The 24,055-nt window shown below is 42.8% G+C and overlaps 1 protein-coding gene across 1 annotated transcript in view; it reads right to left on the bottom strand.

Moving 5' to 3' along the window:
- Nucleotides 1–212: 212 nt before the first annotated feature.
- Nucleotides 213–24,055, bottom strand: part of LOC139154874 (beta-galactoside alpha-2,6-sialyltransferase 1-like) — a 33,934-nt gene continuing 10,091 nt past the window's right edge. The window contains exons 4-7 of the mRNA XM_070729957.1: nt 22,135–22,232; nt 15,232–15,333; nt 4,459–4,633; nt 213–487 (exon numbers count right to left, since the gene is read on the bottom strand). Coding sequence (XP_070586058.1) covers nt 213–487; nt 4,459–4,633; nt 15,232–15,333; nt 22,135–22,232 — 650 coding nt within the window. The remainder of the gene's footprint in view (nt 488–4,458; nt 4,634–15,231; nt 15,334–22,134; nt 22,233–24,055) is intronic.

Raw genomic sequence — 24,055 nt, 5'->3', positions numbered from 1 at the left:
CCTCCCTCCTTGCTGCTCTTCTTTTTACTTTTGCATTTTGAATTTGGTAATAGTCTTTAACTTAATAAAAATGTTTGGTTTTTTTTTAAAGAGAGAAATACTGCACTACCGTACATCAAGAGTTCAAGCAATCCATGTTGAGATGCAGGCTGCTTTCAGGTGGTCTCGTTCATCTCTTCGTAGTGACATAAAACTAATAGTCTCACCTTACTTCAGACCCTGTTCAGATCTTTTTGCCTTGGGGAGGGGCAATCCAGGCCTTGGAAGCCTGGCAGTGTCACGCGGCCCTTTTGTGCCAAGTCATCCTGTGTGCCCTGGTTCATGCGCCTCACCAAGTTCTTCTCAAAGAGCAACGGATGGTAAGCCCCCAGCGTGCAGGCATCATCGGAGAAATCCTGGTAATAGTGGCATTGACTGGATTGCCGTTGAGATGGTAGGAATTCATACACGTGGACCACGTCGCATAAGGACATCATTAGCACTGTTCCTAAAAGATTCAGCAGAGAATGAGAGAGAGAAGGGAATAAAGTGACTAGTACACAAGGAATTCCAGGGCTGGGAAGTTCTGTGAGCATATGCAGAATGACTCTTTTATTCCCCGGCCATCTGGAATCAGCTCCCTCCAGAGATTCGAACTGCCCCCACCCTCCCCGCCTTCCACAAGAGCATTAAGACCTATCTATGTCACCAGGCATGGGACAATTAGTACATGCCCCCCCCCCTTCTGACCATTAAGAGTTATGATTGTGTAATTGATTGTTTTTAAGATAATGGGTTTTAGTCATAGTTTTAATTATTAGATTTGTACCTATATTGTTTATTGTTGTTGTGAGCCTCCCTGAGTCTCCAGAGAGAGGCAGCATACAAGCCTAATAGATAATAATAATAATAATAATAATAATATCTGTTATTATTATTGTTGTTGTTTTTTTGTTGTTGCTGTTGTTGTTATTATTATTATTATTATTATTATTATTATTATTATTATTATTATTATTATTATTATAGAAACATAGAAGACTGACGGCAGAAAAAGACCTCATGGTCCATCTAGTCTGCCCTTATACTATTTCCTGTATTTTATCTTAGGATGGATATATGTTTATCCCAGGCATGTTTAAATTCAGTTACTGTGGATTTACCAACCAGGTCTGCTGGAAGTTTGTTCCAAGGATCTACTACTCTTTCAGTAAAATAATATTTTTTCATGTTGCTTTTGATCTTTCCCCCAACTAACTTCAGATTAGTTTATTGTTGTTGTGAGCCTCCCCGAGTCTCCAGAGAATTATTATTATTGGCTGTAAAATCCAGAGGTTATTAAAATGATGAATGCAAGGTTATACCATGCAAGCTCCAGGGTTTTATTTGTTGATATGTACAATATCATGACCAATATAGAAAAGGGATGCTCTGCGGTATAGTTCCAAGATGATGATGCTTTCACCATTTGAATCCAACCCCAGGCTGATGCCTCTGATTAGCTTGGTCCATAAAATGTGCTGGACTAGATGAAAAATGTGCTAGATTCAGCTACAAGTGGAATCTAGCAATAGAGGTGAATAACTATATAAAGTTAATTTGCTTGGATATGTAGTGTAATTAAAGTGCCAATGGAACTTAGAAATTAAAAATCCTTGCAACCTCCAGATGGCAGCAAAAATATAAAAGTCGTCTCTGTCTGCTGCCTCTAATGGCCATCTGGATTTTTGCAATTCAAATCTGGTAATCTTAGACTGGGATATTAGGTAAATATAGCAACTGTGTTTTGTTAACCCAGATTTAGGTTATGTGAAGTGAACTCAAAATAACAGAGTTGGTCTTCTAAGCCAACCCTCTGTTCAAGCAGGAGACCCAATACCTCCAGTGATGGAGCACCCACAACGTCTGAAGGCAAGTCATTCCACCGGTCAATTGTTCTCCCTGTTAGGAAATTTATCCTTGGTTCTAGGTTGCTTCGCTCTTTGATTAGTTTCCATCCATTGTTCCTTGTCTTGCCTTCTGGTGCTTTGGAATGTACATTGACTCCCTCTTCTTTGTGGCAGCCCCTCAAATATTGGAACACTGCTATCTTATCATCAAAATAATGGTCCTCTTTTCATTAGATTAGATTAGATTTATTGGATTTATATGCCGCCCCTCTCCGCAGACTCGGGGCGGCTCACAACAATGGTAAACAAAACATAATAACAAATCTAATATTTCGCAATCTAAATTACAGTTTTAAGTTAAAAAATCGAAAAGAACCCCAATATATATAAAAAACAAGCACACAATCGAATCATACACAAAAACTACATGGGCAAGGGGGAGATGTTTCAATTCCCCCATGCCTGATGGCAGAGGTGGGTTTTAAGGAGTTTCCGAAAGGCAAGGAGGGTGGGGGCAATCCTAATCTCTGGGGGGAGCTGGTTCCAGAGGGTGGGAGCCACCACAGAGAAGGCTCTTCCCCTGGGTCCCACCAGACGACATTGTTTAGTCAACGGGACCCGGAGAAGGCCAACTCTGTGGGACCTAACCGGTCGCTGGGATTCGTGCAGCAGAAGGCGGTCCTGGAGATATTTCATTATATTAGGCATCAGGACAGATTACCTATGGGACCAACTTCTGCCGCATGAATCCCAGCGACCGGTTAGGTCTCACAGAGTGGGCCTTCTCCAGGTCCCGTCAGTTAGACTGCTGCTTGGTGGGGCCTAGAGGAAGAGCCTTCTCTGGGGGGATCCTGGCCCTCTGGAATCAGCTCCCCCCGGAGATTCGTACTGTCCCCACCCTCCTCACCTTCCTCAAGAGTCTTAAGACTCATTTATACCACCAGGTTTGGGGCAATTAGACCTTAACACCCTGGCTGATGAATGTTACGTATGATTGTTGCTTGAGTGGGTATGATTGGTTTTTTTAAATAATACTGGGTTTTATAGATTAGTACATTTAGTTTTTTAATTAATTGGATTTAGATTATTATATTGTATTGTTCTTCTTTTTTATGCATTGTAAGCCACCCCAAGTCTTTGGAGAGGGGCGGCATATAAATCCAATTAAATGAATAAAATAAATAAATACCCAATTTCAACTACTGTCACTAAACAATTTCAGGTTTAACCTCAACTTCTTCCAAATTGTAATTAGCAGAAAATGTTTTTTGGGATTAAGGAAGGAATGCCTTCCATATACTTTTGAGCCACACAAACTCACTTTTGGAAGTCAACAGGACAAGCCTCTTGGCATTTACAAAATCTGGTTCATTAAGTTTGGTTCATTAATCTTTGGTTCATTAAGTTTGATCAAAATGAAGCATGGGACAAACTCAACCCAGACAAGACGGAGTGGCTGTGGGTCTTGCCTCCCAAGGACAATTCCATCTGTCCATCCATTACCCTGGGGGGAGAATCATTGACCCCCTCAGAGAGGGTCAGCAACTTGGGCGTCCTCCTCGATCCACAGCTCACAGCTCACATTAGAGAAACACCTTTCAGTTGTGGCGAGGGGGGCGTTTGCCCAGGTTCGCCTGGTGCACCAGTTGCGGCCCTATTTGGACCGGGAGTCACTGCTCACAGTCACTCATGCCCTCATCACCTCGAGGTTTGACTACTGTAACGCTCTCTACATGGGGCTACCTTTGAAAAGTGTTCGGAAACTTCAGATCGTTTCTGGTCACAATTCAAAGTGTTGGTTATGACCTATAAAGCCCTTCATGGCACCGGACCAGATTATCTCAGGGACCGCCTTCTGCTGCACGAATTCCAGCGACCAGTTAGGTCCCACAGACTGGGTCTTCTCCGGGTCCCATCAACTAAACAATGTCGCTTGGCGGGACCCAGGGGAAGAGCCTTCTCTGTGGCGGCCCCGGCCCTCTGGAACCAACTCCCCTAAGAGATTAGAATTGACCCCACCCTCCTTGCCTTTCGTAAGTTGCTTAAAACCCACCTCTGCCGCCAGACATGGGGGAATTGAGATACTCTTTCCTCCTAGGCCTTTACAATTTTATGCATGGTATGTCTGGTTTTATAATAAGGGGTTTTAACTGTTTTAGTATTGGATTATTATTATATGCTGTTTTATTGCTGTTGTTAGCCACCCTGAATCTGCGGAGAGGGACGGCATACAAATCCAATAAATAAATAAATAAATAAATAAATAAATAAATAAATAAATAAATAAATAAATAAATAAATAAATAAAAATAAATAAATAAATAAATAAATAAATAAATAAATAAATGAATGAATGAATGAATGAATGAATGAATGAATGAATAAATATAAAATAAAATAAAATAAAATAAAATAAAATAAAATAAAATAAAATAAATAAAATAAATCCAAAATAGTAACTTTACACGTATAAAGAGAGTGATTATTTTGAAACAGCAAGTGTAGAAAGTGGTTGCAAGCAAATACAAAGGATGTAGCAGTTGGGGCTATAGAGAACAGGCTAGGTTAAAGAATTTCCTTTCTTACTTACCCAGCAGACCTGAAGATGGAGGGTTGGCCTGCACCTTCTCATCTGCCTCTTCCTGTACCAGCTCCCAGATTACCCACTGTAGCCGTGGATGCAATAGATAGAACAGCTGCCAAGGTCTTCTGGCCCGCAAGGTACGGAAGGGTTTAAAGAGGGGATAATCAGGAGACTTGTACCACTGGGAATGAAAAAGACAAACCTCTCAGGATAGTGTTGCTTATGACTTATAAAGCCCTACATGGCATCGGACCAGATTACTTACGGGACCGTCTTTCTGCCTCAGTTATCCCAGCGGCTGGTCAGGTCCCACAGAGTCGGCCTTCTCCAGGTCCCATCAACTAGACAATGTATCTGGTGGGACCTAGGGGAAGAGCCTTCTTTGTGGCAGCCCCAGCCCTCTAGAATCAATTCCCTCCAGAGATTCACACTGCCTCCACCCTTCCCGCCTTCCGCAAGAGTTTAAAGACCTATCTCTGCCGGCAGGCTTGGGGCCATTAACTCCATCATCTTGCCCAGCCGGTGAATGAATGTATAGGTTGATTGATGGAATGTGAGTAATTATTTTTTGTTTAAGAAATGGGGGCTTTAGTATGTCTTAATTTTAGATTTCTATATGATATGTATTCACTTTTGTTGTGAGCCAATCTGAATCTGAGGAATTGGGTGGCATAGATAGATAGATAGATAGATAGATAGATAGATAGATAGATAGATAGATAGATAGATAGATAGATGATAGATAGATAGAAAGAAAGAAAGAAAGAAAGAAAGAAAGAAAGAAAGAAAGAAAGAGAAAGAAATAGAACATCACTGCCTAACAAACCACACAGACCAATTTTATGTTTCATCACCAGGTTCCCCCAAATTCAGTAGAGTGGTTCAGCAGCTCATAACAATGTAATTATTATTTATTATTATTTATTAGATTTGTATGCCGCCCGTCTCCGTAAACTCGGGGTGGCTCACAGCAATAATAAGAACAATATACAGTAACAAATCTAATAATTAAAAAACTAAAAAAAACCTTATTTAAAATAAAACATACACACAAACATACCATGCATAAAATATATAGGCCAGGGAGATGTCTCAATTCCCCCATGCCTGATGGCAGAGGTGGGTCTTAAGAAGTTTACGAAAGGCAAGGAGGATGGGTGCAATCCTAATCTCCGAGGGGAGCTGGTTCCAAAGGGTCGCCACAGAGAAGGCTCTTCCCCTGGGTCCCACCAGACGACATTGTTTAGTCGATGGGACCAGGAGAAGGCCAACTCTGTGGGACCTAACTGGTCGCTGGGATTCGTGCAGCAGAAGGCGGTCCCGGAGATATGATAATGACTGAAATTGCACCCCACTCTTAACCTAGTTGCTAAATTAACTGAATTTCTTGATGGATTTATGTTCAGGTAAATGTAATTTCCAGAAAACAATCCTACAAAATTTAGCATGTTTTTCAACCATGAAAGTTTTCTGGTTTTTTCCTGAAAGGGGTAGAGAGTGGATTTGCAGAGGGCTTTTGAAGATATCTTAAAAGCACAAAGATATGGAAAAAGTTTTCTATTCATCTCTAAAATCCTGATGCCCCACCACCACCACTGTGACATATAATTCTTACACTTCAAAAAGTGAACTCCTACTCATGGAGGAAGCCTAAAAAGGCCATTAACTTGGTTTAAACAAGGTTCAAATTGCCCCCATCAAGTCGCCTTCCTTTGTAAATTACTGCTCTACAGGATCATCCCTTTTCATTCTGATTGAACACCATTTGGTTGAAATTTTAGAAAGAGCTGGTACACCTCTTTAATTTAGCTTTTACGATACCATTTTGATAGTTTTAACTTAGAGATTTTTGAGATCTTCAATTGAATGATGCCTGCATGACCCACAGAGTTTTTAAAAATCATAATAAACGATACATGCCACTATTATATCCTCCATCTTGTATGATTTTATCAACCTTTATTGCTCTCTGGGTCATTTGGTTCACTTACTGCAATAATTTGAGTTTCCAGAAACTGAGATTTATATTCCAGGTTTGTTAATGGTTGTAAATGTGGTTTCCAGAAAACCAAAAAAAAAGGCAGTTTTGATCTGTACGGGTCAAAAGTGCTTGTTAATGGAATTTTTTAGCCTACTGTCGTTGAAATAGTTTTATGTCTCTGAAATAGGAAATTATCAGTGCTACATCCTGCAACTATGACTCAGCTGCTCTGGGGAAGAAATTCTAGATTTTAGATATGGTTTATTAATATGGGTGAGAGACAATGTGTGTGTTTAGAGAGGGAGGGAGGGAGAAGGAAAGAGAGATGCTGCAGTTGAATTAGACCATAGTGATTCTAAAAGTGGCCAAGCACATTCATCCATTAGATTTATATCTCATTTCCAATTTAGAATCTCAAGGCAATATTCATAGCACTTTCCTATAGTGTCAATCTATAATGTAAGGCTGAGTGAGCCATTTATTCCACTCAGACCAAAGTCAAAAGGGTCCATTTATCCATTATGGTTTACCATACATTATCTCTTTTTAATATATTCTCACTGTTAGGAAATTTCTCCTTCGTTCTAGGCTGCTTATCTTCTTTTATTTATTTATTGTTAGAGTTGAAAGGGACCATGCAGGTCATCAAGTCCAACTCCCTGCCTGAGCAGGAATCCTAGAGCACCCCAGCCAAGTGGCAGTCCAATCTCCTCTTGAAAGTGTCCAGAGTTGGGGAGTTCACAACCTCCGCAGGCAGGTTGTTCCAATGGTTGATCGCTCTGACCGTCAGGAAATTCTTCCTTACTTCTAGGTTGAATCTCTCCTTGGTCAGCTTCCAAACGTTGTTCCTCGTACGGCCCTCTGGTGCTCTGGAGAATAGAGTGGCCCCCTCCTCTCAATGGCAACCCCTCACATACCTGTATACAGCTATCATGTCCCCTCTGGCCCTCCTTTTCTCAAGGCTATCCATGCCCAGTTCCCGCAGTCTCTCTTAGTAAGTCTTTGTTTCAAGTCCCCTGATCATTTTGGTTGCTCTTTTCTGCACCCTCTCCAGAGTTTCAATGTCTCTTTTGAGGTGTGGTGACCAGAACTGGATGCAGTACTCCAGATGTGGTCTGACCAGGGCATAGTAGAGTGGTATTAATACTTCCCTGGTCTTGGAGTGTATCCCTCTGTTGATGCAGCTTAGGATGGTGTTGGCTTTTTTGGCTGCTGCTGCACATTGCTGGTTCATGTTTAGTTGATTATCCACCAAGACTCCAAGATCTCTTTTGCAGTCACTACTGCTAAGCGGAGTTTCTCCCAGGCTGTATGTGTGTCTAGGTTTTTTTTTTACCAAGGTGAAGGACTTTGCTCTTGTCGATGTTGAACATCTTCATTCGTTTCTATCCATTGCTTCCTGTCTGGCCTTCAGGTGCTCTGGAGAATAGCTTGAACATCCCCCCCCCACCAGCCAAGTTGGATTTCATGCCAGTCCAACACAAAGATATATCTAGGTCCATTTTCAATCATCATACAGTTCGTTCGTTCTGTTTTGTAGGTTGCTTAACTCAGTGACTCTGGATAGCTTCCAATTGAGAAGTTAAAAAGCTGCAAAAAACTGCTTTTAGTTGTGTTTCCCCAAACATAAGACCGGGTCATATATTAATTTTTGCTCCAAAAGATGCATTAGGGCTTATTTTCCAGTTAGGTCTTATTTTCAGGGAAATATGGTACTAAATGAATTCTTCTGGCTGACGATCTTAACTGGGATTTATTTGGGGATGGGGTAGGTCTTATATTACGAGCATCCTGAAAAATAATCCTAGGGCTTATGAAGTAGACCCAGAGACAGGGTTTTGAGCAATCGGTACTTTATTCAGCTCAGAGAACAAGTGACAGCTCAGCAAGGTAAAGTGACAATTCAGCGAGTACCGACTGGCTCTGCAGGGAGAAACCGCTTCTTTTATACTTTTGCGGTTCCCGCCAAAGCGAGAGCCGGCCGCGTCTGAGCCAATCAGGAGCGACTTCCTGCTTGGGCTCAGACAGCGCTGGAAAAGAGGAACAAACTATTTACAGCGTTACAAGGTAGCCATTCCAGGATACAACACCCCTCCCCTCATAGTTGGACTCATCCATCAAGAAAGCCACGTGACGAAGTCGTCCAATCGGTGAGGCCTTCGAGGCTCTCGCGCTGACCTGCGCAGTCCAATTTCTCCTTCGCCACTGACTGTGGAGGATGGCTCGCCGCTGCTCTCCCGGTGCGGCGGACTTGGCCTGGCGGGCCCAACGAAGGCCTCGGAGGACGAGGATGGCTCGGCGTCGCTGGATGGTTCCCCCTGGCCCGATAAGTCTCTTTGCGTGTTTCTTAGTTCGGGCAATGTACTAAAGTCTGTTGAAGGGGGAGAGTCCAAGTCCGCGGGTTGTTGCAATTGGGTTTCAGTTCGTTTCCGAATGTGGTCTATGTGTCGTTTCCACAAACGACCATCCTCCAGTTTAACAATATAAGTCTTGGGTGCGTTTTGCTTAACAATAATTCCCTTCATCCAGTTTACATTTCCATCAAAACATTTTACATATACATTTTGACCCAAATACATTTCTCTTTCTGGTTTCATGCACATTTGGTTATTATTCACACAGAACCTTGGATTTAACCTGTCTAATGGTGACCTCAACTTTCTCCCCATCAATAACTCTGCAGGGCTTACATGTGTGTGCGAGTTAGGGGTAATGTGCTGGGTTAATAAGAATTGGTCCAAGTTCTGTTGCACATCTCCAGGGCCTGACCTGTGCAATGCCTCCTTTGCCACCCTTACGTAACGTTCTGCCAACCCGTTAGCCCAGGGCGAGTAAGGCGAGATGAGGGCATGCCTGACCCCTAGGCCATCTAGGAATAATTCGAATTGCCTGGCTGTTAGTTGTGGTCCATTGTCAGACACTAATAGATCAGGGCAACCATGGGATGCAAACAGTCTGCTCAATACCTTGATAGTGGCACTTGTGGTTATGTTGTTCATTGCTATTATTTCCAACCATTTGGAGAAAGCATCAACCACTATTAGGAAGTACTGAGACCCCACTGGGCCAGCAAAATCAATGTGGATCCTAGACCAAGGGCCAGCAGGCTGTTCCCACTCAGCCGGAGTTGTTTTGGGGGGACTGGGCCTTGACTCTTGGCACGGGTCACACTTTGAAACCCAACTTTCAATATCAGCATCTAGCCCTGGCCACCATAAATGCCCCCTTGCTAGGCTCTTCATCCTGACAATCCCAGGATGGCCCACGTGTAACATTCTGAGTACCTTTTCCCTTAGGCGTTTGGGGATGATCACTCTATCCCCCCACAGCAAACAACCTTTTACATATGATAATTCAAGCCTTTTGTTCTTAAAATCACACAATTCAGGTTTAACAATATCACTTTGCCATCCCTTTAGAACACAGTTCACCACTTGTTTAAGGATTTGGTCTTGCTGCGTGTGTGCAGCTACCTCTTTTGCTGTGGTTAGTGGGTTTTCCTCGAGTTCTATCATTAGCACATCTGTGGCAGGAACAGGGTCTTCTACCAAGTCTGCTATGGGGCATCTGCTGAGGCCGTCTGCATGATTGATTTCCTTCCCCCCCTTGTGGGTGAGCTCATACTGATACCCAGAGAGGAAAAGGGCCCATCTGATTAGTCTTGGAGACATAAAAGGTGGAGTGGGCTTGTTGGGGGCTAGCAGGCCTAGTAGGGGTTTGTGGTCAGTGACTAGCTCAAAATTTCTTCCAAAAATGTAATTGTGAAACTTCTTTACCCCTGCCACTAATGCCAGAGCCTCCTTGTCTAACTGGCTATAATTTCTCTCCGTGCTGGTCATGGTTCTTGAAAAAAATGCTATTGGGGCCTCTGTCTGATTAGGTAGAACGTGAGCTAGGACTCCTCCTATGCCGTACGGCGAAGCGTCGCACGTGAGCCTAATGGGTAGTGAGGCACTATATTGGACTACTACACTTTTAGAAGTTAGTAAATTTTTTATTTGAGCAAAGGCTTCACGTTCAATTTTCCCCCATGTCCAGCGGGCTTCCTTCTGGAGTAAACGATGGAGAGGCTCTGCTACTGTTGCCTTCTGCTTTAAAAAAACGGAATAAAAATTAAGGAGGCCCAAAAATGCTTGCAACTCACTCTTATCTCGTGGCTCTGGGGCTTCTCTAATTGCTCTCAGCTTCTCAGTTGTGGGGTGGATACCTTCCTTATCTATTTTATATCCTAGGAATTCAATACTGTTAGTTCCCCAGACACATTTATCAGGCTTGATTCGTAACCCTTTGTCCTGTAGCCTCTTAAGTACTTCCCTTATTCTTTTGTTCACTTGTTCCTGGTTTTCCCCTGCAATTAAGATGTCATCAAAATATGGGATGGCCCCATTTACCCCTGACAATAGGCGTTCCATGATGCTCTGGAATATCCCTGGGGCTATGCTCACCCCAAACTGTAACCTCGTGCATTTGAAAGCCCCCCTGTGCGTTACAATTGTTTGAGCGTTTGCTGTTTGTTCATCGACCGGCAGTTGCTGGTAAGCCTGCGCCAGGTCGATCTTTGCGAACCTTTTCCCCTCCCCCAGGGAGTGTAAGAGTTGTTGCACAACCGGAATGGGGTAGGGGTGGTGTTGGAGTGCCTTATTCAGGGTTGATTTGTAATCAGCGCAAACTCTTAAGGAGCCATCTGGCTTCAGGGGTGTCACTATGGGAGTTTCCCATGGCCCCTGTTCCACAGGGACCAAGATACCTTGACTAATGAGTTTGTCCAGCTGTAAGTCTAGCTTGGGGAGAAGCGGGAGGGGAACCCTGCGAGGTTTCAGTCTCACTGGTGGGACCTTGGGGTCAATAGAGAAAGATATGGGGGTTCCCTTATACAATCCTAAGGTGGGGCTGAACACTTCAGGGAACTCTTTCACAAAGTTAGGCATAATATCACAGTTTACATTACACACACCCGAAATTTCAATCCCCAACGGTTCCATCCATGCTAGCCCTAGCAGGGAGTGTTTGGCCCCCGTCACAATAAGCATGGGAAGGGTACATTTGACATTCTTAAATACAATAGGTACATTTGCCGTTCCCAGGACCGAGATTACCCCCCCTTGGAAGTCTCTGATCACCAAAGAGGTTTGAATTAGGTCAGCCTCAGACACATTAGGCATATATAGCTTAAATTTTTCCCAGGGCATGATGGTATATCTCGAACCCGTATCTAGCTCCATTGAGCAAGGCTGGTTATTTAGCAACAACGAGATAACAATTTTAGCCCCCTTTTTGGTTGCCGTGTTATTCACGGAATATTGAGAGTTACCTCTATTGTAGTCTCGGTTAGCGGTGGGGTAATTCCTTTGACCCGAGTTGCGGAACGGTCTCCTTTCTCGCGATTGGGGGGGGTGGTTTTGGGGTCGCTGGTATTGTTGTGTGGCAAAAGTTTCTTCTGGTGCCGTTGCCCTGCATGCGATGGCGATGTGGCCTCTCCGGTTGCAACGGCGGCAAGTGGTGTCGCGGAACGGGCATCGATGGCGCTGGTGATTTCCCCGGCAGCCCGCGCAGGGGGCTGGATGAGTAGCTCTAGGGTGTCTCGGTTGGTCTTGCAGGAGGAGGCAGTCGTCCCCGTTGCTAGTTAGCTGGCCGCGGACGTCTGTTCCCATGGCGCTGGGAGACTCGGCGTCGATTTTGGCAATGGTTTCTCGCCTTCCGTGCTCTTTTAATTCTCTTGCCGCTGCGTCGGCTGCTTCCGCGGTTTGCGCTAACTTGATTACGGTTTGTAGAGTCGGCTCATCTTCGGTGAGGAGTTTACTTCTCACTGTGTGGTTCTTCATGCCGAAAATCAAGGCGTCGGTGAGGCGAGCTTCCGGATCTTGAAACTTGCATTGAGCGAGTACCGTTCGAAGCCGCGTTGTGAATTGGCTTATCGACTCGGTTTCTCTCTGAGCCATCATGTGAAATTGATGCCGGTAAACCACGGCTGGTCTGGTTGGTTTAAAATGGCTCGCTAGTTTCTGTTGAAGGACGTCCCACGCTGTGGCTCTTGCTTGTTCTGGTTCGGTGAGAGTTTGGGCAAGTCTACGGATCTCTGCGCCGCAGTAGTTTAGAAAAATAGCCCGTCTGCGATCGGCTCCGGCGTCCTGCATTCCCGCCGCCTCGAGGAATATCTCGAAGGTGGCCATGTACTCGTCCCAAGTCATTTTCTCGGCATCGAAAAGTTCTGGAGCCTGGCCGATCTGGATTTTGTCCATGTTGCACGCGAAGTTCTTCCGTTCGTTCGTCGCCAGTGAAGTAGACCCAGAGACAGGGTTTTGAGCAATCGGTACTTTATTCAGCTCAGAGAACAAGTGACAGCTCAGCAAGGTAAAGTGACAATTCAGCGAGTACCGACTGGCTCTGCAGGGAGAAACCGCTTCTTTTATACTTTTGCGGTTCCCGCCAAAGCGAGAGCCGGCCGCGTCTGAGCCAATCAGGAGCGACTTCCTGCTTGGGCTCAGACAGCGCTGGAAAAGAGGAACAAACTATTTACAGCGTTACAAGGTAGCCATTCCAGGATACAACAGCTTATTTTCCATTTGGGTCGTTTTTTCAGGGAAACACGCTATATACCTCTAATGGGGGGGGGGACACTTAGAAGATTAAAAAACACCATACTTCATTCATTCCCGTTCTATAACTTGCCGAATCTCTCTAATCCTCTACAGAAAAGAAACATTTTATAGCACAAAGTTTTGAAATTATTGTTAGACTTTGGGCCTGATTTTCTTTATCCTTGGCTTTATTGATTTTAGGAAAGCAATCTGTTTTAAGTATTATGTTTTGGGGGGGGAGTAAAAATTTGTTTGTTTATTATTATTTATTGGATTTCTATGCAGTATTTGTATGCTGCAGCTGCTGGATATCAGTCTCTTTTGACATCTCTGGGAGTCCAATCAATCAATCATCCAATCAACCAATCAACCAATCAACCAATCAACCAACCAACCAACCAACCAACCAACCAACCAACCAACCAACCAACCAACAAACAAACAAACAAACAAACAAACAAACAAACATATATGGCTCATGAGCCATATGTTAGTGTTATGCATGTGTGTATGTATGCACAGATATCTTTCTGTCCCAGAACACAGATCAGTAGTGGGTGGCTACTGTTACAGTAGAGGATGGTGCACCGGTAGCGCATGGTGCGCTGCACATGGAACTTCAGTTATCTTGCATGCACATCTGTCCTAATGTATTTTTTCTTCATGCACATGCACATGCACAGAAGCAAAAACATGCCCAATTTCAGCATTTTGTTTGCTTCTGTGCATGCACGAAAGCAAAAAAAATGCCGAAATCTCTCTCGCACCGGCGTCCCCTCTCAAAATTTCAGCATGCTTTCCCTTCTTGCACATGTGCAGAAAAGCTGCACACGCAGTGTACCAGTGGCGGCAGGAATGGCAATCTGCCCCTGGTACAGATATTAAACAGACTATGTTCATACAACTCAGACAATTGTTGTCTTCTTGCCCCAGCGAATTACAGGTAACCCTCAACTTACAACAGTTCATTTAGTGACCCGTTCAAATTACAACGGCACTGAAAAAAATGGCAGTTTTTCACACCTACAATTATTGCTACCTTTGAAAAGTGTTCGGAAACTTCAAATTGTGCAAAATGCAGCTGCACGAGCAGTTATTGACCTTCCAAGGCATGCCCATATCTCACCATCACTCCGCGCACTGCCGATTGGTTTCCAGACATAATTCAAAGTGTTGGTTATGACCCATAAAGTCCTACATGGCATAGGACCAGATTATCTCCAAGACCGCCTTCTGCCGCACGAATCCAAGCATCCGGTGAGGTCCCACAGAATTGGTCTCCTTAGGGTCCCATTGGCCAAACAATGCCAGTTGGCGGGACCTAGGGGAAGAGCCTTCCCTGTGGAGGCCCCGGCCTTCTGGAATCAACTCCCCCCGGAGATTCATACTGGCCCCACCCTCCTTGCCTTCCGAAAGAGTTTAAAAACTCATCTTTGTCACCAGGCCTGGGGTCATTAGATCTTCCCCCTGACGAATGAGTATATTTAGTGTAAATTTATTGGGTGAATATTAATGAATATTTTTGAAGGGTTTTAGAATATTTTAAGATTTTTAACTGTATTAATTGGATCTATTGTATTGTTATGTCTTATATATGCTATGAGTCTTTGGAGAAGAGCGGCATACAAATCCAATTAATTTTTTTTTTAATTGCAGCATCCCCATGGTCACATGATCAAAATTTGGCTGCTTGGCAACTGACATGTATTTATGATGGTTTTAGTGCCAAGGGTCATCATGTGACCCCCCTTTTGCAACTTTCTGACCAGCAAAGTCAATAGGGAAGCCAGATTCACTTAACAACCATCTTATTAACTTAACAATTGCAGTGATTCACTTAACAAAAGTCTCAAGAAAGGTCGTGAAAGGAGGCAAAAATCCACATAGCAATTCTCAGCGACAGTAACGTTGGGCTCAAGTTTGGTTGTAAGTCAAGGACTGCCAGTAGGTTATAGCTTAAGAAGTTGGCTCTGTTCATATAAGTAGCTATGATAACATGTGAGAGCAGCGGTGGGTTGCTCCCAGTTTGGACAGGTTCTTAGAACTGGTAGCACCAGTGGCAGGAGGCTCCACACACCCGCCTGGGATGCTTCTGTGCGTGTGTAGAAATGTTGCATGCACATATGCGCGAACAGGTAGCAAAAATATTTACAGCCCATCACTGCATGAGAGTCACAGCCTAGGCTAGCATATAATGTAATCCTAACTAGAGAATCTCACCGCTTCTAGGTCCCCAGGATAAGGAGCTGGATCCCAAGCGACCAGAGTTCCCTGGGTGTAGAGTCGTCCATTTACAAAATGGTCTTGTGCAGAAACCATCAGCTGTAAAGAAGATTGTGAATGAGAAACATTTTTTTAACCCACAAATTCAAGCCAATAGAATCATTGGAATGGAACGGAACGGAATGGAACCGAACAGAAGAGAACAGAAGAAAATAGAAGAGAACAGAAGAAAACAGAAGAGAACAGAACAGAATAGAATAGAATAACAGAGTTGGAAGGGACCTTGGAGGTCTTCTAGTCCAACCCCTGCTTAGGCAGGAAACCCTACACCAATCATGCAGTTGCAAAGGAAACAACCTGATGATGATGCTTATGGTGAGCTTGGCCAATTCATCAGAATAAGAGTACTTCCCCTCCATTTAGAAATCACTCAGAACCAATCAGAGGAATATCTTACATTTTACAAAAATTGCCCAGAAGTTCCTTATAGAATAGAATATACACCGTTCAACAAAAAATAAAGGGAACACTTAAAAAACAGAATATAACTTCAAGTAAATAAAACTGTCCACTTAGGAAGCAACACTGATTGACAGTCAATTTCACATGCTGTTGAGCAAATGGAATAGTTGTGCAGATAAAAAATTCAATGAGAATATTTCATTCATTCAGATCTAGGATGTGTTACTTGAGTGTTCGCTTTATTTTTTTGAGCAGTATAGAGTTCTTTATTGGCCAAGTGTGATTGGACACACGAGGAATTTGTCTTTGGTGCCTATGCTCTCAGTGTACATAAAAGAAAAGATGCATTTGTCAAGAATCATAAGGTACAACACTTAATGATTGACACAGGGTACAAATAAACAATCAGGAAACAGTATTAATATAAATCTTAAGGATACAAGTAACAAAGTTACAGTCATACAGTCATAAGTGGGATGGAGATGGGTGATAGGAACGATAAAAGACTAATAGGAATAGTAATGCAGCCTTAGTGAATAGTTTGACAGCTGTGAGGGAGTTATTTGTTTAGCAGTGTGGTGGCATTTGGGTTAAAAAAAACGGTTCTTGTATCTAGTGTTCTGGTGTGCAGTGCTCTATAGCATGGTTGAAACAAGTTATTATTATTATTATTATTATTATTATTATTAATTAGATTCGTATGCCGCCCCTCTCCGTAGACTCGGGGAGGCTTACAGCAATGATAAAAACAATATATAATGACAAATCTAATAGTTAGAATCTAAAATAACAATAATACATTTAAAAAGTCTCAAAAACAAGAAACCCCAATACATAAAAGCATACATACAGTCATATCATACACAAAAAACTACATAGGTAGTGGAAGATGTTTCAATTCCCCCACGCTTTATGACAGAGGTGGGTTTTAAGGAGTTTCCGAAAGGCAAGGAGGGTGGGGGCAGTTCTAATCTCTGGAGGGAGCTGATTCCAGAGGGTCGGAGCCGCCACAGAGAAGGCTCTTCCCCTGGGTCCCGCCAAACGACATTGTTTAGTTGACGGGACCCTGAGGAGACCAACTCTGTGGGACCTAACCGGTTGCTGGGATTCGTGCGGCAGAAGGCAGTCTCGTAGATAGCCTGGTCCGGTGCCATGAAGGGCCCGAGTCTTCGGAGAGGGGCGTCATACAAATCTAAATAAACTAAACTTTATAGGTGATGACTTACACTTTGAATTGTGACCGGAAACTGATCGGCAACCAATGCAGACTGCGGAGTGTTGGAGTAACATGAGTATATCTGGGAAAGCCCATGATTGCTCTCGCAGCTGCATTCTGCATGATCTGAAGTTTCCGAACACTCTTCAAAGGCACCCCCATGTAGAGAGTATTACAGTAGTCGAGCCTCGAGGTGATGAGGGCATGAGTGACTGTGAGCAGTGAGTCCTGGTTATGTCCAGGATGCGAGGGGTCAGTAAATATTTTCCCCGCCCTCTTTTTGACTCATGCAGTATTCAGGTCTTCAAAGGAAGGCAGGTTGGCAGCAATAGTTTTTTCCTCACTTCTGATTCTCCTCTGAAGTCTGTGTCGGTCTTGTTGGGTTGCAGAAGCAAACCAGACCTCATATACAGTGGTACCTCATCATACGAACTTAATTGGTTCCAGGAGGAGGTTCGTAAGATAAAACAATGTTTCCCATAGGAATCAATGTAAAAGCAAATAATGCTGCAAATCAAATCCTTCAGGAAAATCCCAAACTTTAGAAGGGAGGCGAACAGAGGGCAGGGAGGAGCAGCTAGAGGGGGCGGGTGGAAGAAGCAAGGCTAGGCTAAAGGGTGAGTGGGAAGGAAGAAAGGCAAGGGGGGCGACCCTCCCTTTTCTTTCTTCAAAAGACATCGTTTCAGTGCCTTTGCAAGCAGGTTGTTCTCTGCAAAATTTTTCCTCCCCCAAGCTGCCCCTCCCTCCTCCCTTTTCTTCCTTAAAGACACTCTTTCAGTTCCTTTGCAAGCAAGTTGTTCTCTGCAAAATGTTTCCTACTCCAAGCAGCCCCTCCCTTTTCTTTCTTCAAAAAAGGGGGGGGAAAGAAACCCCTTCATCCCAGCAGCAGCTGCTTGGGTTCGTAAGGTGAAAATAGTTCGGAAGAAGAGGCAAAAAAATCTTAAACATTGGGTTCGTATCTTGAAAAGTTCGTTAGAAGAGGCGTTCGTAAGATGAGGTACCACTGTATTTGCATAAAGAGCCCCAAATGTCAGATTCAACTTCTTTTGTGGTATGCTTGTTTTTTCCCTACCCTTTTATATTTGTGCTGATTCGTCCTAATGCCTTTGGTTGAGGTTGCTAAATGCGGACATCTTCACGCAGTACTTTGCAGATTTGCTGGCAGTGATTTGATCGGGCCGAATTACACAGAGTGCCATTCACTTTGTCTGAAACTCCTTAAAGGCAGCTTAATAATTAATACATATTCCTGAAGGCCGATACTCTGATCATTCTTTGCCCTTGATATTTGACTTTGATGTCTCTCCCACATCCACAGTCCTTGGGGCAGGAGCTGGGCCAGAGCTAACCACAACACCAGGCAGGGAGGAATTGATATATTCTTAGCTGCCTTTGATTTTATGGATGGTGTGTTTGGGCTGTATGACTGTTTTTAATAGGGGGGTTTTAAAGACTGTTTTAACATTGGATTTGTATATGATGTTTTATTGTTGTGTGCCGCTCCGAGTCCTCGGAGAGGGGCGGCATACAAATCTAATAAATTATTATTATTATTATTAAATTCAAAATACAGTACAGATAGTCCTCGACTTACGACCACAACTGAGTCCACTGTTGCTAAGTGAGACATTTGTTAATTTCCCCCCATTTTATGAGCTTTGTTGCCACAGCTGTTAAGTGAATCACTGCAACTGATAAGTTAGCAACATGGTTGTTAAGTGAATCTGGCTTCTCCATTGACTTTGCCAGAAGGTCGCAAAAATGGACCGTATGACCTTGGGACACAGCAACAGTCATAAATATGAAGCAGTTGCCAAGCATCTGAATTTTAATAAGCACGGTCATGGAGCAAATGTCGTAACTGTGAAAAATGATCATAAGTCACTATTTTCAGTGCCATTGTAACTCTGAACAGTCATTAAATGAACTGTTGTAAGTTGAGGACTACTTGTACTAGCATCAGCAGCAAACATTACCAATAAAATGTAAACTCTTTCCATTATGATAGAAGTTAAAGGTATTCATATGAATCCAGTGCAGTTATCTTTGCCATTAAATTGGAACGAATACTGTAATAAATCAATTAATTGATGGGCAGAGTTTTCATTTCCCCCCAAGAAATATGTATTAGGAATTATCATTGGAAAGAATAAAAGTCAATACAAAATACACAAAATAAAAAAGTAAAAAACATTTTTAGTAGCTTATCACCACGACTAAATACGAAGTAAATGAATTTGAGTTTCAGATGTACAGTCTTGATATATGAGACATAAATATCACCAATGACTGATTACAAATACAGTGATACCTTGTCTTACAAACTTAATTGGTTCCGGGACGAGGTTCTTAAGGTGAAAAGTTTGTAAGACGAAACAATGTTTCCCACAGGAATTAATGGAAATGTGATTAATGCGTGCAAGCCCAAAATTCACCCCTTTTGCCAGCCGAAGCACCCGTTTTTGCACTGCTGGGATTCCCCTGAGGCTCCCCTCCATGGGAAACCCCACCTTTGGACTTCTGTGTTTTTGCGATGCTGCAGGGGAATCCCAGCAGCGGAATCCCTGCATCGCAAAAACGAGCGCTTTGCTGGTAACGGAAGTCTGGAGGTGGGGTTTCCCAGCGAAGGGAGCATCAGTGAAATCGCAGCATTGCAAAAACACTGAAGTCCTCGAATCCCCACCTCCGGACCTCTGTGTTTTTGTGATGCTGCGATTTCACTGAGGCTCCCCTCACTGGGAAACCCCACCTCCGGACTTCCGTTGCCAGCGAAGCGCCGATTTTTGCGCTGCTGGATTCCCCTGCTGGGATTCCCCTGCAGCATCACAAAAACATGGAAGTCTGGAGGTGGGGTTTCCCATGGAGGGGAGCCTCTGAGGAATCCCAGCAGCGCAAAAATGGGTGCTTCGCTGGCAACAGAAGTCCGGAGGCGGGGCATTCCAGCGGCGGTGGTGGGTTTGTAAGGTGAAAATAGTTTGTAAGAAGAGGCAAAAAAATCTTAAACCCTGGGTTTGTATCTCAAAAAGTTTGTATGATGAGGCATTTGTAAGATAAGGTATCACTGTATCTTAAATTATAAGAGGTTTGGGCACAATGGTGCATGATCAAAGCCCCGAGCCTTTTTAACCCATGTATGTGTGTAATGCATTTTAAAAGGGGCAAGGTTTTGATCATATAGTCATAGCCACCATCCTGAATTTTTAACTGCCTCTGTTACTTAATTAAAGATTGTTTATTGTGATTATTTTTCCAATAGCCAGATCAAGGTTTATGTTAAGAATACATAAGGGAAAATGAGCAGAGGTGAATCTGAAGTATCAGTTCATGCAGGTGAACTCCAGGTAATGCAATCTTTACAATGATGGGAGAATCTCTGCCAGGTTTCGGTCGTTTTTATAACCACACAATAATCCCAGTAACCTAGCAACCAGATCCCAAAACGCAAGCCTCACAGGACTCTCCTTATATCAGCTAAAAAACAAATGCAGGTAAGTGAATGATAAGTCTCAATGCCAGAAGGAAAAATCCAGCATAGATCTGAGCAGTGTTCCCTCTAATTTTTTTTTGGGGTGGGCAGAAAAGTATAGTGTCTGAGCGGCAGTCCCTTCGGGACTGGGCGGCACAGAAATAATAAATAAATAAATAAATAAATAAATAAATAAATGAATGAATGAATGAATGAATGAATGAATGAATGAATGAATGAATGAATAAATAAATAAGCAAACAAACAAACAAACAAACCACCCTGTTTTGCCTCAGAGAATTTCAAAATAAAATACTCTACTGTGTGTCTATAACAGTGAGCTCATAATAGGGCAAGTCTATCAATATCAAAATGCCACTTAAATAGTTGAGCTAGTTTCAAACTAGATTTTGATTTTCTTTCTCTCTTCCTTACTCCCATTCTTTTTCTTTCTCTTTTCCTTCCTCTCTTTTTTCTATCTGTTTCTCTCTCTTCCTCTCTCTCTCCTTCCCTCTCGGCTTCTGGGCAGGTTTGGAAAACTCTGAGTTGATGATGATTTTGAAGTGAGTGATTGCTCACTGCTCAGCTTAGAGGGAAATATGGATCTGAGCCTGTATTAGAGAAAAACCAGAGCCCCAAACTTGTCCTTGAAATCAGGGCATCTTTAAACGAGCCATTTGGGTGAAGGGGTTTCTGCTTCAGTAATGATGCCTCACTGAAGGATCCAAATGATGATGGATTGGTACAAGTCATTTATTCTTCCATAACACTCTGTGAAAGGTTTAGGATAGAAACACTGTGGGAAATCCAAATTTAAGACAAGGAAGAATTTCCTGACAGTGGATCACAAATAGGCTGCCTCCTGTAGCTGCACATGTACCATCACAAGAGGTTTTCAAGCAAAGGTCTGGGGTAGCATAAATATTTGTCTGGGGTAGCATAAATATTTATTTAATTCATTTATTTAATTGGATTTTTATGCCTCCCCTCTCCGGGGACTCGGGGTGGCTCACAACAAAGAGACAATAATAAAATATATAATAAATATATAAAGAGACAATAATAAAATCAATCCAATTAATGCATAAAAACAATCCATAAAAATCTACTTTAAAAACTTCCATTACCATTCATTTCTTCCCTGGGGCAGAGTAAAGCAGACTTCACATAGACTTCAATTTCCAGAATTCTCCAGTCCATATGCTGAAGTAGGAGACCTCTGGGTCTTCTGGAGTAGAAGACATTCTGAGATCTTCTAACCTTAGGAGCCTGGGCATCTCACTTTTTCTCCCAGGACAAAGCTATGCACTTTCTACCTTACAATTACAAGCGTACAGTGTAATTTTGCCTACTTCTGTTTTAACAACTAGGTCTGTAATTGTCTGTAATTGTCTATAATAGGTCTGTAATTATGTGAATCTGATTTTATATCATTCTTATGTATTGATATATTTGAGGATAATTAGCCAAATATATTGAATAAACAATGTAATATATAAAATATGGTGCATATAAAAATGACTAGAACTTCAATCATGTGGTACCTGAACCCATCTTCACTTTTTTGACTACCTAAGGATACCTCTGATCTAAGAGTGTAATGAATTGAGGCTACTGTGTGTTTCATGGCAAACAAATGAAATTAAGCCATTGGATTTTCCCTATCTTTTCCCCATTTAGCTTTTAAATATGCGCAGAAATTTCTCTCTCTCTTTTGTCCACCACTCGATTTGTCCCTCCAAAGTTTACTACCCACCTGAGAATTCACAAGGCGGAGTGTTGTTTTTCTCCCCACATCATATTCATAGCCAGCAGTTGGGGCTCCATTGAAACGAAGGACGGCATTATGGGAATCTGAGAAAATGAGGAAATAAGGGTAAGGGAGAGTAAAAGCAGGTAGATCCTTAGTGTTCTGACCGTCTCTGTCAATTAGCAGCAATTAAGCCCCAGTGAAGACTCGGACTCCACATTAATATGTACAATAGTCTATTTACAGAGCAGCCTGTTGGAAACAGTGAGGAACTCAAAGGAATGGCACTTTGCCTGCCGAGACTCCAGCGTTATCAGTCCAACTGATAATAAACGTCCAACAAAAAGTCGTAAATTAAAACCAATTAATTCTAGGCTTGAACAGATACGCACAAATGTTTCTCAAGGCTAGATTTTGCAGGGTTGCAGACAGAAAAACACTTCAGCTGTTAGTTCTCTCTTTATTCAGAAAGGAACGTTGCAATTCTGCAACAAACTTCCCTTTTTCCTCGTGATCTATGTTGTCGGAAATACTCCTGTCTCCCTCGCAGTCTTCTGACTCTCGCATCTAAAATGGGGTCCATTATATCCCCCTCCTCCTCTACTGTGACACCATTACATTTGGGGGATCTGCAACCTCAGGAATATCTCCTGGCCCCAATTCAATAGGGGGAAAATTCCCTCATGAAAACCATGAGAGTTACAGAGTTCCTTTAAGTTAAGAGATAGCAGTCCCTGATTTTTCCTCAGAAAAATGGTCTGGCAAGTTTTAGAAAGGGGTTTTTTTCCCCGCATGTGCAAAGGTTTTTTTTGGCAATCCGCGTCACCTGGAGGACTGTTTAGGGAACATGGACCGCTGGTCATTGCTGGCAGTTTGGCGAGTAGCGGGAAATTTCTGCTACCGGTTCTATAGAACTGGTCCAAACTGGCAGCCACCACTGGACTGAATGACCATTAGCTGCAGCTGCTGTCTTTCCTCCTCCATACACCACAGAATTTGGGACTATGGGCTGAGGATGCTTTTAAGATTGTACCTCTCCAAATAAACACGCTCCCATCCATCCCATCCCTCTCATTTGTTTATTCTGCCCGGAGTCAATCATATTCAGAACAGTTTCCGGAGCTCCACAGTATAGACAATCTGGCAGGTTGTATAAACTTGATGTTGTCTGAATGCTGAGGATTGTTAATGGGGATTTTGCCAACAGAGAGGAAGAGGAGGCCAAGGAAGATTTTTAGAACCAAAAAATTTGGCTGTAACCTGTTGTGGTTGACTCTGGGCCAGCTCCTGCTCCGAGGACTGTGGAGGTTGGTTTGAGAGAATCTTCACGTTATCAGAGACCGGTTTTACTGCCAACAGCTTTGGACAGTGAAGCTTCTGTGTCAAACATAGAAACATAGAAGTCTGACGGCAGAAAAAGACCTCCTGGTCCATCTAGTCTGCCCTTATACTATTTTCTGTATTTTATCTTAGGATGGATATATGTTTATCCCAGGCATGTTTAAATTCAGTTACTGTGGATTTATCTACCACATCTGCTGGAAGTTTGTTCCAAGGATCTACTACTCTTTCAGTAAAATAATATTTTCTCATGTTGCTTTTGATCTTTCCCCCAACTAACTTCAGATTGTGTCCCCTTGTTCTTGTGTTCACTTTCCTATTAAAAACACTTCCCTCCTGGACCTTATTTAACCCTTTAATATATTTAAATGTTTCGATCATGTCCCCCCTTTTCCTTCTGTCCTCCAGACTATACAGATTGAGTTCATTAAGTCTTTCCTGATACATTTTATGCTTAAGACCTTCCACCATTCTTGTAGCCCGTCTTTGGACCCGTTCAATTTTGTCAATATCTTTTTGTAGGTGAGGTCTCCAGAACTGAACACAGTATTCCAAATGTGGTCTCACCAGCATTCTATATAGCGGG

Source organism: Erythrolamprus reginae, chromosome 1 (genome assembly GCF_031021105.1).
Source record: "Erythrolamprus reginae isolate rEryReg1 chromosome 1, rEryReg1.hap1, whole genome shotgun sequence".
NCBI classification, from domain to species: Eukaryota; Metazoa; Chordata; class Lepidosauria; order Squamata; family Dipsadidae; genus Erythrolamprus; species Erythrolamprus reginae.
The sequence above is the reverse complement of the archived record's forward strand: the minus strand, read 5'-3'. Positions and strand labels throughout refer to the sequence as shown.